This window comes from Protopterus annectens, chromosome 7.part0 (assembly GCF_019279795.1).
Source record: "Protopterus annectens isolate FY-2018-M chromosome 7.part0, PAN1.0, whole genome shotgun sequence".
In the NCBI taxonomy this organism is placed as follows: Eukaryota; Metazoa; Chordata; order Ceratodontiformes; family Protopteridae; genus Protopterus; species Protopterus annectens.
Window position 1 is genome coordinate 867251273 of NC_056739.1, and position 16532 is coordinate 867267804.

At 35.2% G+C, this 16532-nt stretch overlaps 1 protein-coding gene across 15 annotated transcripts in view; it reads right to left on the reverse strand.

Annotated features, from left to right (window-relative positions):
• The window catches only part of CADPS (calcium dependent secretion activator), a 2296269-nt gene that overhangs the window by 690925 nt on the left and 1588812 nt on the right, over positions 1 to 16532 (reverse strand). For 8 of the 15 annotated variants that reach the window (XM_044077436.1, XM_044077434.1, XM_044077439.1 and 5 more), the window contains exons 12-13: positions 12673 to 12684; positions 7072 to 7208 (exon numbers count right to left, since the gene is read on the reverse strand). In XM_044077436.1, coding sequence (XP_043933371.1) covers positions 7072 to 7208; positions 12673 to 12684 — 149 coding nt within the window. The remainder of the gene's footprint in view (positions 1 to 7071; positions 7209 to 12672; positions 12685 to 16532) is intronic. The other 7 variants (XM_044077437.1, XM_044077440.1, XM_044077433.1 and 4 more) reach the window with 1 other exon arrangement.

The following is a 16532-nucleotide window of genomic DNA, read 5'->3' on the forward strand; positions in this document are numbered from 1 at the left end:
CTTACTATCATACTATTGTTATTGTGCTTCATCCCTCATACTATTGTTATTGTGCTTCACTCCTCATACTATTGTTACTGTGCTTCATCCCTCATACTATTGTTATTGTGCTTCATCCCGCATACTATTGTTATTGTGCTTCATCCTTCATACTATTGTTATTGTGCTTCATCCTGTATACTATTGTTATTGTGCTTCATCCCGCATACTATTGTTATTTTCCTTCGTCCCTCATACTATTGTTACAGTGCTTCGTCCCTCATACTATTGTTATTGTGCTTTATCCCTCATACTATTGTTATTGCGCTTCATCCTGCATACTATTGTTATTGTGCTTCATTCCTCATAATATTGTTATTGTGCTTCATCCCACATACTATTGTTATTGTGTTTCATCCCCCATACTATTGTTATTATGCTTCATTCCTCATACTATTCTTACCGTGCTTCATCCCTCATACTATTGTTATTGTACTTCATCCCTCATACTATTGTTATTGTGCTTCATCCCTCATACTATTGTTATTGTGCATCATCCGTCATACTATTATTATTATGCTTCATCCCACATACTATTGTCATTGCGCTTCATCCCGTATACTATTGTTATTGTGTTTCTTCCCTCATACTATTGTTATTGTGCTTCATTCCTCATACTATTGTTACTGTGCTTCATCCCTCATACTACTGTTATTGTGCTTCATCCAATATACTATTGTTATTGTACTTCATCCCGCATACTATTGTTATTATGCTTCATTCCTCATACTATTGTTATTGTGCTTCATTCCTCATACTATTGTCATTGTGCTTCATCCCACATACTATTGTTATTGTGCTTCATCCCTCATACTATTGTTATTGTGCTTCATTCCTCATACTATTGTTATTGTGCTTCATCCCTCATACTATTGTTATCGTGCTTCATCCTTCATACTATTGTTATTGTGCATCATCCGTCATACTATTGTTACTGTGCTGCATCCCACAAACTATTGTTATTGCGCTTCATACCGTATACTATTGTTACTGTGTTTCTTCTCTCATACTATTGTTATTGTGCTTCATTCCTCATACTATTTTTATTGTGCTTCATCCCACATACTATTGTTATTGTGCTTCATCCCTCATACTATTGTTATTGTGCTTCATCTTTCATACTATTGTTATTATGCTTCATTCCTCATAATATTGTTACTGTGCTTCTTCTCTCATACTATTGTTACTGTGCTTAATCCCTTATAATATTGTTGTTGCGCTTCATCCTTCATACTATTGTTATTATGCTTCATTCCTCCTCATACTATTATTACTGTGCTTCATCCCTCATACTATTGTTATTTTGCTTCATTCCTCATACTATTGTTACTGCGCTTCCTCCCTCATACTATTGTTATTGTGCTTCATCCCTCATACTATTGTTAATGTGCTTCACTCCTCATACTATTGTTACTATGCTTCATCCCTCATACTATTGTTATTGTGCTTCATCCCGCATAATATTGTTATTGTGCTTCATCCCTCATACTATTGTTATTGTGCTTCATCCTGTATACTATTGTTATTGTGCTTCATCCCGCATACTATTGTTATTGTCCTTCGTCCCTCATACTATTGTTACTGTGCTTCGTCCCTCATACTATTGTTATTGTGCTTCATCCCTCATAATATTGTTATTGTGCTTCATCCTGCATACTATTGTTATTATACTTCATTCTTCATACTATTGTTACTGTGCTTCATCCCTCATACTATTGTTATTGTGCTTCATCCCGCATACTATTGTTATTGTGCTTCATTCCTCATACTATTGTTATTGTGCTTCATCCCTCATACTATTGTTATTGTGCTTCATCCCCCATACTATTGCTATTATGCTTCATTCCTCATACTATTCTTACCGTGCTTCATCCCTCATACTATTGTTATTGTGCTTCATCCCTCATACTATTGTTATTGGGCATCATCCGTCATACTATTGTTATTGTGCTTCATCCCACATACTATTGTTATTGCGCTTCATCCCGTTTACTATTGCTATCGTGTTTCTTCCCTCATACTATTGTTATTGTGCTTCATTCCTCATACTATTATTATTGTGCTTCATCCCACATACTATTATTATTGTGTTTCATCCCTCATACTATTGTTATTGTGCTTCATCCCTCATACTATTTTTATTATTCTTCATTCTTCATACTATTGTTACTGTGCTTCGTCCCTCATACTATTGTTACTGTGCTTCATCCCTCATACTATTTTTACTGTGCTTCCTCCCTTATACTATTGTTATTGTGCTTCATCCCGCATACTATTGTTACTGTGCTTCATCACACATACTATTGCTATTGTGCTTCATCCCGCATACTGTTGTTATTGTGCTTCATCCCTCATACTATTGTTATTGTGCTTCATTCTGTATACTATTGTTATTGTGCTTCATTCCGCATACTATTGTTATTGTGCTTCATCCCTCATACTATTGTTATTGTGCCTCATCCCCCATACTATTGTTATTATGCTTCATTCCTCATACTATTGTTATTGTGCTTCATCCCTCATACTATTGTTATTGTGCTTCATTCCTCGTACTATTGTTACTGTGCTTCATCCCTCATACTATTGTTATTGTGCTTCACTCCTCATACTATTGTTACTGTGCTTCATCCCTCATACTATTGTTATTGTGCTTCATCCCGCATACTATTCTTACTGTGCTTCATCCCTCATACTATTGTTATTGTGCTTCATCCTGTATACTGATGCTATTGTGCTTGATCCCGCATACTATTGTTATTATGGTTTATTCCTCATACTATTGTTACTGTGCTTCATTCCTCATACTATTGTTATTGTGCTTCATCCCACATACTATTGTTATTGTTTTCATCCGTCATACAATTGTTATTGTGCTTCATCCCTCATACTATTTTTATTATGCTTCATTCTTCATACTATTGTTATTGTGTTTTATCCCTCATACTATTGTTACCATGCTTCATCCCTCATACTATTGTTACTGTGCTTCTTCCCTCATAATAATGTTATTGTGCTTCATCCCTCATACTATTATTATGCTTCATTCCTCATACTGTTGTTACTGTGCTTCATCCCTCATACTATTGTTACTGTGCTTCATCCCTCATACTATTTTTACTGTGCTTCCTCCCTTATAGTATTGTTATTGTGCTTCATCCCTCATACTATTGTTATTGTGCTTCATGCCTCATACTATTGTATGTGCTTCATCCTGCATACTATTGTTATTGTGCTTCATCCCGCATACTGTTGTTATTGTGCTTCATGCCTCATACTATTGTTATTGTACTTCATCCCTCATATTATTGTTGCTGTGCTTCATCCCTCATACTATTGTTACTGTGCTTCATCCTTCATACTATTGTTATTGTGCTTCATCCCTCAAACTATTGTTATTATGCTTCATTCCTCATACTATTGTTATTGTGTTTCTTCCCTCATACTATTGTTATTGTGCTTCATCCCTCATACTATTGTTATTATGCTTCATTCCTCATACTATTCTTACTGTGCTTCATCCCTTATACTTTAGTTATTGTGCTTCATTCCTCATACTATTTTTACTGTGCTTCATCCCTCATACATATTTACCACACCTGGTACATCTCCTCGACAGGATGGTTTATCTGCTCAACATATCTTCTCTATCTACTAAATAAACTGGATCATTATATCATACCTGCCCTTGGTAATTCAGCCCACCTAACCAACACAGAAGTTCCATCTACCTGTATTCCATTTTTTTTTTTGCCAGTCTCATTGCTATTGGTATGTTGAGATGGTGCAGGAAATGTCTAATTCTCACTTACAACCAACTACTATTAGATCAACATTACATATTTTGTGAGAGGTTTAATTACATATAACCTGGAGGGAGCAATCTTACTTACACAGATGGACAGTAATTAACAAACAAAAATAATTAACATATAAACAAGATCACATTAAACCAACATACACTGATGTTACTAAAAAAAAAAAAAAAGATTACTCCCCAAGATCTCAGGAATCAGGGTTAATGATCCTTGGCACCAATCCAGTAACACAACTCCACTATCCTCAAATAACTCAGTGAAACTGTAAATAAGCTTAAAGGCTTAAATGTACCCACTTATGTTGCAAGAATAGACATCAAACTGACGGCCAAATAGAACACACATAGACAAAGTAGGTAGTACCACCTTGGAAAGCAAAAAAAGGCCCAGAACCCTTTCTGTTAGTCATTTACTTATATATATATATATATATATATATATATATATATATATATATATATATATATATGTAGCCTATTAAATTTTCCAATGACTGAAAGCTGGATATTGCCATTCACTCAGCATGTGTGATTGTGTGATCATCTTACTACAGTAAGGACTAAACCATACAAATCAATAATGTATTACAGCTAGGTTTAAATCAGATGCAAAGAAGTCTAGAACAGTCACCATCAGTAAACATATCTTGCCAGCAGTATGCAGTGAAGATATCACTCCAGTGTGGACTGGTACACTCATCAGAAATTATAGTTAGGGAAAACTCCCAATTTTTTAACCACCACACAAAAAAAGTAGTCAGAAAATCCTTTCATCTGATTCACTTAATTACTAAAGGCATTTCATCCAGGTCAAAACAGATGATCATTCTTCTATACTCTTCTTTCATCAGTCCACTTATAGGATATAATGCCCTTTTAGTATGTGTCTGTCCAAGCATATCCCACAGCTTAACCAAATACTTCACTATTTACATAAGTGAGACTAAAAATGGTCTGAAGAAAGAAGAAGAAACAATAACAATTTTACTGTTGAAAAAATATATGGAAAAAATTTAAGATGCAGAAAGGCTGAAAACAAATTTCAAATGATTGGAGAAATGTTCTTAATATGACAGATAAAATGTAATGCAAAAGCTTCAAAAGATGAAAGAAAAGTACATAACTGGGAAGGGGTGGTACGCAGAGGAGGAAGTGAACAGTCATATCCGAAGATTTAAGGGTAGCAAGCAATGTGATATAGCAACATGGAAAGCTGGTAGGATACTGGTCTTATCCAATTTTTGGCAGCTTATAAGGAACATTCTGGAGTACACTGAACAGTTCTGGAGACTTCATCTACCCACAAAACAGCATGAACAAGACAATGGTAATTCAGGCATCCACAGAAGGGGATCACAACAACTTCTACAAAAAAAAAAAATGTGTCAGCTGCATACAAAAAAATGACCAGTATTGCAGCATGGTTTTCAAACAGACACACAACCCATTCATAGGGTTTTGCTCCCTATATTCCTAAAATTAGCACATTAACTATCACCAAACACTCTCTGCACAGTCCTCACCAAAGTCTAATATGGGAGAAAAAAAAAGACATGAATATGTATTGACTTTCATATAAGCAGCAGAAAGGACATATGATGGTGATATATGAGTGCTTTAAAGGAATACACAAGGTCCAAGTGAGGAATAGCTTATGAAGAAAAAAGAAGAAGAGAGACCTATGGGAGGAACAAGTTATCATTTCAAGATAAAAATGGATGGTACAAGGAAAATATTTTTTTCATAAGCTAGAACAGCCCTGTTAAAAAAGATCAAGGGTGAAAAACTAACCAAACCCAAGAATGCACCTGGTAAACAAACTGTAGTTGTGAGGAGCTATAGGTATAAAATGTTTGGCTGAACAGAAAATACAGATGATGTTCTAGCAGGTATGCACATGGGCAGACTTATTGGGTTATGGAGTCCTCATCTACAATTAGTTTTTCTGCCTTTAGGTGTTTCAAAAATATTTAGTGATTACTGTTTATTGTGCATTCTCACACTTTGTTATATTTCATAACTCTATACAGTACAGACTGATGAAATGCAGGTATATACATATACAAAACATACATAATGTCCCAAGAGCTCTCCTCATCTACCAGGTCTACCGAGCCTCCCCCCCCACCTTATCCATCCATAGACTAAGTCTAACTGGAAGGGAGCTTGGGGCATCATGGGGTTACATTATATTGCTGCCAATGGAGTTTTCTTCTTAAGCCATAGTCCTGACCCCAATGTGCACCTGCACCATACAAAGTGATGGTGAGAAGTAGGTTGGTGATGTGTTTTCCATTCCACTTTCTGTGCATTTCCAGCCTCCAGCAGGCATCAACCAGTGAGATGTGCCAGACTGCACCTCTTACCACAAGCTACACACTCCTATCCTTCCTGCATAGGACAAGTGCCTCAGCTGCTACTTGAGCTCAGGTCACCTGGGCCACAGTCAGCGTTTTATCCCCCTATGCCACTGGCACAGGCTTACAAAAACATATATGCTACAGGGAGTATTCAGAGTTAATAGACAAGCTGGCATTTGACACTGTCCACTAAGCACTGTCAAATAACTGAACAGTTATACCTCCAGAATGCAGGGGCAGGCCCCATCCACCTATAACCCACCCTTTTCCAGTTTCTGCACATGAGGTTGGGCTGTCACATCAATAGAGACCATCATCTAGAGACATTTTTCACTCCACTGGGTGGTTTTCCCTTCCACAGTTGTTCTTCTGTACCTTACACATGCACTCACAGCTACGGCAAATTTAATGTGTGCACACTGCCTGTGAATGACATACTGGCCAAATTGTATCCTTTACAGCTTCACAGCTATAGTGTGTGGTGATAATCAAATTACTAAACTGGCTCATTTACCAGGATACTAGACATGACAACTTGTTTGTCAGGATACTTAGAATGTATTAAAAGTGTGACAAAAGCTTCATGAGCTTCTTTATGATTATTATGGGTACTCTGCTGCACACTTAAAACATCTGTTTAAATGAAAGCTTAATAAGTCATGCTAAACATTTTTGCCAATAAGCAAAAGTTATTTTAAAAATCCATGACCAAGTTTTATCTTAGCGTAGATAATTAGTCATCTACATTTTGGAAACAGCAATATTTCTTAATTATGAAAAGCAGTCCAATCTTTATCAAGATTGCTCTTCACTTCTTAATCTACTAAGGTGTTAAAAAACAAAGCTCAGAATACTTGCCAGACAAGAGTAAGAGTCGTTAAGCCTATGGTCCAGTGTGAGTCGCTGAAGCATCTCAAATAGTGTAGCGTGGTCAAAGTTACAAGGATTAGAAGAGATAAATTCATCCATTCCATGTTTTTGAGCTCTATCAGCATCTGTTTGTTCACACATAAAGACACAGAATTTAGAGAATTGAAGTACAGTATCATACATGTATATAAAGCAGATTCTCCTTGCTTACCTTCTGATTACTATTAAAGGGTTATCATTTATTTCTATGACCCAACTCTGTACATTTTAATGTCGTTCTCTATTGTCAACTTGCATTAATTAAATCAAAATCAAATTACTGAATCCAGAAAGTAAAAATTATAACCAAAATTAAAAATACAACAAAAAATTTAGATTACAGTGCATTAAATTTACATGTGAAACAGCTTAAAAGTAAATGTGTTAATTTTCACATGTTTATTACAGTGACTAAAATAAAATAATCTGTTCTTTAAATGCCACTCTTTTCATTCGTGTTGTGTAACAGAATAGATTCTGCCATTCTATTGGAATCATTTCTGTTCAATGTCATCTGATGAACAGGTCTGTACTAATATATTTATAATAGCTGAAACTATGTTTTAAAGGTCAGTATCCTTTTTTCTCACGTTTCAAATAGATTAGTATAATGGGCTTTTATATTTACTGAATAAAATGTGGAAAAAAAGAGATGTTCATTTAACCATTGCTAATAAGTTTAATAGAGACTTAATTTGCTGTCACAGAGGAAGTACTCGGACTGTGTACCTATTCTGTTAATCATCTCAAAAGACAAAAAGAATTGGCTCAGTAAGGGTTACAATCTGCCATTTATTGTGAATTAATAGCTTCGGTACATTCACACTTTTCTTTTCATGGCAAAGCCTGCAAGCACAACCTCCTAGGGTCTAACTAATTAATCTCAACATGTGTAGCTAAAATATACTAAGTTTACCAATGAAACAAAACACAAGAGTTTAGCTTGGGAGTGGTCTAGAAGGTACCCCCTGCTCAGCTCCATTGTTTGTTATGGAGCAACTGAATTAAAGGACAAATTTGTCTCATTATTTCATTTACCATGCTTCCTATTTAATGGGTTCCCAGCAAATCCTGAACAAATAAGGCAGGGCTTTAATCCCCAATCAGTAGTAACTCGTCCTCATATGTCCCTTGTCCTAAGAGGACAGAGAAGGCTAAAAAAGCCATGAGGGCAAAAGAATAAAGCTTTGGGCTGAACATTCACTGATACAAACTGTTTAACAAATGTATCATTATGTCTACAGCAAAATCAATGTTTAGAAAAAACGGAAAATAGCAATTCAGCATTTGAAATGCACAGTACTTTCACATGACCATTTCCATTCACAATATATCTTAAGTTTATTTTAAGTGACTCTTCACTTTATATTTTTAATTGGTGACTTGATATTCACATCATTCTATTTAAACTTGCTGCTTTAAAAAAAGTGAGCTGAACTGCCTAGGTTCTACACTAAGTAGCTAGGTAGAATTAAAAATTGGACTTTAAGATGTAAAGTATGTTTTATAATATGTTGTTTCTTCAAGGGGCATGGACTGCACCATAGACTGACAATGGTGACATGATAAATGTGTCAAACAATGTTCTTATTGAATTCTCTATGCAATAGTATAAATAAACTAATTGCATTTGTTTTACAGCTTACTACAGCCTACAAGTAATTAAATTTAAGATGCACTTTTTGGTATATACAACATTTTGTCATGAGGAGCTATTTTATTTACGTGTTTTATTTTATTTATTTGCTTATTATTTATTTTTGCTGGTGCAGGGTACTTGGCTGTCTAAGTTAAATTTATTATATAGTGTATCATATTTTAATGAAACAAGATATATATATATATATATATATATATATATATATATATATATATATATATATGTGTGTGTGTGTGTGTGTGTGTGTGTTAGAAATTCTAACAACATGGTACACAATGCATTCTTGTATAAACCAGACATGTTCACAAACTGTTAAAAAATGTGGTCTGGATATGCTGGACTGCCAATGAAAAAATATGTAAGTTACCACTGGACCCAAGACATGGTGGGCTCACACAAATTTAATCAGATTCAAAGACATGACAAAATGTAAGTTTATCAAATGCACCATTTATTTTAGTTTATGCATACTCTATTACCTTCTTGTACACTGTGACACTTGTTTAGTGTTTATTAATGTTTAAACTCAAATGGTTTCAAATGGTAACCTGATAGACTGGATAGTTTAATGAACTTTTTCACATGAACATTGTGAATAAACTAACTGCAAGCTTCTCACAGAAGGTATATATATATATATATATATATATATATATATATATATATATATATATACATTTGTATATATACCTGCCATTTTCTTTTCTGAAACTAGAGGAATGGAAATGTGTACTGGACAGTAACAAACAATGACATTACTTATCTACATTAGGAGGGGTGAAAAACATAATGACAATGAGCGATGACAGCTGTTCATTTACAGATGGTCATTACAAACAAGTTTATTAGAGACAGGGTATTGCACAAAAACATTGCTTATTTATGATTTAATGCCTTTCATTTTTTCTTCATTAAAGTTAGTATATGCAGTTGTATAATTTTAGGGACTACCCAAACGTTAGGGTAGTTTACTATTCATAGAGAGATACAAATGCGAAAAAGTTATCCTTTCCTGACTGTTACGGTCCAGTCTGAAACAACAGTTTTGCAGACAGGAAATGTTGTACATAATATTCTGCCTGATTTTATTTTTTAAACTAGTTTGTAAAAACTTGCCTTATTTCTTTTTTGCTTGCAAGCTAAGGTTTGTATTCTCATACATTTCTTACAACTCGGGTGTCTGAAACAAAATAGCTGCAGCACAAGTTAGTAACAAAAATAAATTAATTTAGTGGCAGGGATATGCAGTTACTGAAGTGGTACTAAAATTGTTACACTAGTATCTTTGGAAATACATACAGGCTCATTACCACTGCAGTAATACAGATACAAGAGATAGAGAGAGATGAGTGAGTTGTATGCTATCAGTATCTGATACTCATTCCTTCCGTACTGAGTATACAGCGAATATGTATGCACTGCGAATATGGTGCCAACTTGCATGGGAGTGCATCATAAAGATGCACTTATACTACTCACTACCAAATGAATGCCAATCGAATTATGTTAAGCAGTATTATTGATTTAATTTGCTGCTAAAATGAACACTACACTGGGCTTGGCAATATAAACAACAGGTATTCGTTACTCAGTACAGAACAGAGCTAATCAGATGATTTATTTGACTGATGACAAGAAAAAAGGAATGCATAAACTTGCTCTATGGAAAATTGGTTTTGCAATACAGTTTTGTAAATCATAAACAAATCAGTCACATGCTTTGGAATGTTCAGTTATTATGTATTTTGAATCACCATGCAAAGTCTGTGCATGTTAGTTTCTTTGATGTGCTATGCCTCATTCCTACAATGCAGCATCTGCAAGTTGACAATACAAGAAGATGCAATGGTGTATGGATGGTAGATACAGAGCACTTAAAGCATACATTTGCTAAATAAATCTAACAGGATAGCAATGCATTTTTGGTGCAAATACATGGGCGGTATATAATGCAGTCAGACCGGGATGCACTCGGTTTTCTTCAGAGAATCATATTCTCCTCCTTACCCCCTGCATTTCCACCAAGAGAATGTATGACAGAATGCTTGAATAGAAATCTAACTGGACATTCAACAAAAAGGTCATCTGCCTGTGTACTGAAAAAAAAACTCTGCCTGCTGTCCAGAGGCATACCTATAACAAATCAAACAAATAAATTAATAAAGAGGAGTATTTGTTTTGTTTATGGTCAGGAGGGATAGAACCCAATTCTCCATCTCAGTTAGCATTCAGAATACTCCAAATACATATTTGCCAGCTCTCGTGACTTTTAAAACCACTCCACCCTTAATTAGCTGCCTCTTGGCCAGGATCCTTAAAAAGACATTTAGTCTCACTGGCACTTTCCTAGTGAAAGTGAAGTCTGACATATATAAAAAAAATAAAACAACTTTTAACTACTACATTGATTCTGCAGGCTACTGCTCAGCTCTAATAATATTATTTCTAGAATGGATGCTATCATATTAGTCTGTTGTTCAATTTTAGGTGTATGGGCTAGGATATAGTTAGCGAGAGGGTGTATATAAAATAGCAGATACCTATGCTGTAATTTTTCCCAGGCTGACTCAAATAAGGGATGCTCAGTTTAAAATAAGTTACCCGGTTACCATTTCTTGAAAATGGATAGAGAGACAATAAGATGGACACATGAATAGAAACATAGATAAACAAATACACAGAGAGAGAAAAGAAAAGAGAGACTGACAGATTAGCAGAAAAAGAAAATAGAACACTTAGCTATTTATGTACAATTAACAATAACACTGTAAGCAAAAAATTTGTTTTTTTGGGAGGATTTGTATCACTACTTCAACAAAACTTCAAGAGATCGCTGATCCTCTGAAATTAACTCACTGAAACCAGTTTTGGTGAACATCAGACAAAGTACACCCTTGATACCCCCCAAACTTCTGCGTGTCTTCCCCAATGTTGGACAACAATGAAAAAAACAGAAACGCTGTTTCAGCAAACTTACTTTGGAGGATCAACATTCACTTAATGCAGAGTCGACTTTTTGACTGAATTTTTAGGGGGAGCCTTAAAACAGCCATAGCTTCTTTATACATGTTATACTTGAAATCCATCAACGAAATAAAATTAAACTTGGAAACTTGCTGTGTCTGAATGAAATGTTTATAAACTTCAATGTGTATCTTAAGGGCTATGAATACATTTCATCAAAGTACACTAATAGTACACTAAAATAGTCTTCAAAACAAATATTCTTGAAATGTTTTAATACCCAACATAATTTTACATTAATGTTCTTCTGAATATTGTTCTCAGCCAAACTAAGATAACTTACTTTATTTCCTGGCATATCATGCTGCATTTACCACACTGATGCTGAACCAAAGCATGCTTATTAATGGCATGACAGCAAGCTGTCAGAATGCAAAATGACCTGTTTTGGAGTATCAAGCAGTCGGTTAGATTTCATTCTTATTTTAGAACAAAGGAGCTACTGATGCATTCATGGTGATGTCATTTAACACTTACATCTCTAAAGGAAATAAAAAAAGCAAAACAACAGGAATGCTAGTGATAACCTTTACCAAGAGGAGCATTTGTGGCCAATGTGAAAGCCAGAGAGAGAAGGCAATTATGCAAAAAGAAAACAAATATATATATATATATATATATATATATATATATATATATATGTATATATATGTATATATATATATATGTATATAAATATATCACATGCATCCTAAGTTTTGGTATGAAAACTTACTTTTCAAACCTACGTTTACATAATTAACATGAGGAATTTAGCTACAAGATCTAACATGAGAAAGATTTGAGAAGAGGAAAAAAGCACATTGCATATGTCAGATAATCTGTTCGGATTATCTGAACCGTGCTAGCTACAGGGAAGCACTTACCCTTCAGTCCAGCTAGAAGTTAGCAGGGTAAGAAGGAACAAACCAGAATAACATAAAGACTAGCAACAAGGCTCAGGAAAGCAGAAAGGAACCCTATCCTAGCAACTAAAATGTTAGGGTTGAAAAAAAATTAAAATCAAATCAAACCTTTTTACAGTAGGCTTTATCTGAGGTTACATTTGATGTTCATTTATTAAAGCAGTGTTACCATAACGCTCAGTTTAGAAAAAGAAAAATTGCCAACTGTTTTGATTATCTTAGTAATAGTAAAGCAATTTAAAATGCATTTTTCAACTGCATACAACATGTAACTTTACAATGTGTAACACACACAAAGCATAACATATAGAGAAAAGACAAGATGATCATGTGACCACAGATTTCTGCTGTAACTATATTTCAGAATGATACCAGCTTCCTACAGATTCATTGTCAGTCTAATATTTGAACTTATTTTTGTTGATAATGCCAATTACCTAAATGCCTTACTATATGTATTGTTTTTTTTAATAGTCTCACTTTACTTGGTAAATATTTTCTTCTCATAGCTTACCTGCACGATTTGAAAGTTTTATCCTAAATAAACAGCCTAATAAATCAAAACAACTTGCACACACAGTTTGTGCTCAATAATAATTTAGTCTAATCATTACACTTTTGTTTTTCACATGAATAGCAGGATCTATTTTATTCTTTAATGCAATCCTGGCAAAAGAAATCTCTTGGGAACACATGCATGCACATTACTATACTATTTACTTACTAAAATATATAATTATAATGATATGTGATAAAGGTAAAAACATCAAATAAAATCTGCATTTAGGATAAACATCAATAAATCAGCATGCATTTTAAGCCCAAATATCTTACCTTGTGTAAGGATCATAACACTTAAAGGTGCAATACTTAACACCATTAAAAAATTGCATTTTAAAAATAATTAATGCACTCTTACAAGAAATAAGTTTTAAAAGTGTATTATTGTACTATTATTCTAAAGTTTAGCTAATGATGCACATTAGCAAACAAATCAGTTCATTTATATAGTCTTATACATGAGCATTGGTTTCCCATATACCCTTTTATGTTGCTCTAAACTATTATTAATAATTATATGCTAGTTCAGTTCCAAGAATGGCATTTTACATTTACAAACTGTTAATTACTTGACTGAGGAAGAATACTTAATACTGTTGACTTCATACAGTTAAAAACAGATGGCCTCATATCTACTGGGAACGCAGCCTCAATTTCAACATACTCATGTGAAATAAGCAAAGTTTAACATTTTTAATTAGAAACAGACTCATAATACTTTTGCCAAATGCAACAATGCCAACTAGTCATACTTTCTATTTACTTTTCAATATATTGCATGCTTATGTTTCTGAAAGGCAACAGGTGCAAAGCAAAAAATTTTTTGTTTATTGCTTGGAGGCAGTACACCTGTGGTATGGGAAAGTCAAGTTAGAAGTATTTTGCAGTTTCTTCATTTTGAAGAAACCACCCCTGAGATTCAGACAGATTCTAGCTGCCACTGCTAATTGGCTAACATGGCCAGTTAGCATGACAGCAAAAATCATCATTTCAGAAGCAAGGTAAAGCTACACAGAGGAGCTCCTCATTAGCAGCTAATTACCATGTCTTTGATTCAAATACTGCTCTGTCAGACCTGACTGCACTAGTGTTTTCCCCACCAGCCCATGCATAACAGTAGCATACTTTCTCTCCCAACAAGTGTAGCTACACACACACACACACACACACACACACACACACACACACACACACACACACATATGCAAGTCACACACACACACACACACACACACACACACACACACACACACACACACACACACACACACACACACACACACACACACACACACACGCGCACACACACACACACACACACACACACACACACACACACACACACACACACACACACTCACACTTATGTAGCGAAATGCTGCCCTATTCTTGATTCATGCAGAGTGATCAGTCAGAGAAACACACAAGCACACACACACACACACACACACACACACACACACACACACACACACACACACACACACACACACACACACACTCACGCTCACACTCTTGCAGCTGCCTTCATGTCCCTACATACTTCTCTACACACAGACACACATATTCATATACTCATTCACACACCTTTGCAACTGCATACACACACACACACACACACACACACACACACACACACACACACACACACACACACACACACACACACACACACACACACACACACACAGAAATGCACACACTTGCAGCTGCCTTCATGCCCCTACTTGTCCATACATAGACAGACAGACAAACACAGACATACATATTCATATACGCATTCACACACCTTTGCAGCTGCATACATACCCTACACACCTGCCCACACACCCACACATCCACATGCTCACACATGCCCCCCCCCACAAAGATGTCTCCTCAATACCTACCCGAATTTGTGCTATAAGCCACAGACCCATCTACAGGGCTGAAAAGACAGCATTCACGTTTTCCTTCTCATGAAACAATAACCATGTCATTCTGTTGCCGGTGCCATTACCTGTGAAGTTCATATGGCTAATTTGCATTAGCCTGCCCCCTGCACTACCATATTGTCTTGCTGTTTCACCAGTGAAATGGTTCTCCATGCTACAGCCAGTGCTAGTGTAAAGCCGTGGCCAGAAAGCAGTCACTTCATTGCTCAGGCTTACTGTCATGCAGAAGTCTTCAGAGTTAAGGTAAGTGTTTCTGAATCCCAGAGCATGTTTTTATTTCATATTTAGGAAGGATGCACTCACATCAATGAATATGTACTCAATACAATAATATGTTTTGCATAAAAAAACTGTGGCAGCTATACCAATAAAATTAAATGAGGTACTGATTCCTAGGTTAACAAATGAATGAATGAATCTGACTAATATATTGATGTACACTTGGACGCAGCTACCAGCCTGAACAAGGTGCTGACTCACGTTTAAGACGCAAATGGAGTTCTCTCTTTTGAGATACAACCCCAAATTCTTAAATAAAAGCTGTATAATTCAATGTTCTGCCATACCCTTAACATGTAAATGGGGAATTTATTTTATCACCTGTAATAAAAAATAATGCAGTATTCTTCGAGTGATTTGGTATAAATCTAATTATTTACCAAGAGATGTACTCAGCTATATACTGTAGAATTTGAGGCACTGATCATGTTCGACTACATTCTGTTCTATCACACTGAGTGAAACAGTTTGGCATCAAACTGAGTAGCAGTGCATAACAAAAGCAACATAAAAAACACAGTATTGTTACATCTATGTTATTTATTTAGCTGAATTTGTTAGGCAAACATTCTCTATCAGTTGCGAGAAATGGGATGACACGTTCAACAGACCTGGTCAGAGTCATGGACACTGTTTATAAACCAGGGAGAAGAAAAGTTGAAGCAGAAGGATCATCAGTTTGGAAAACAAGCAGAATACAGATGAAGGGGCAGGTTGTGAAAGGTATATGATCTTTTGATTTACAACAGAAAAAAGAAAGCAGAAAAACTACACAAAAGACAGTAGCTTTAAACAAGCACTTGGTCCAGACTGTAAAATCCATGCACTTGAGGCAAATAGGGAATCTTTGTTAAATAACAAAGTAATACTCAGTCAGTATAAGTGCTGCAAGTGCAGATATCACAGATTCTGAAACTGTGCTGTTTTTTTTAATGAGACTACTAAATAATAAATGCCCCTTTTGCTGATGTGCAATGACCTCTGACAATGTACTTGGTAGTGGTGGTGGTAGGATTTAATTTAAATTCAATTTCATGTTCAATTTTT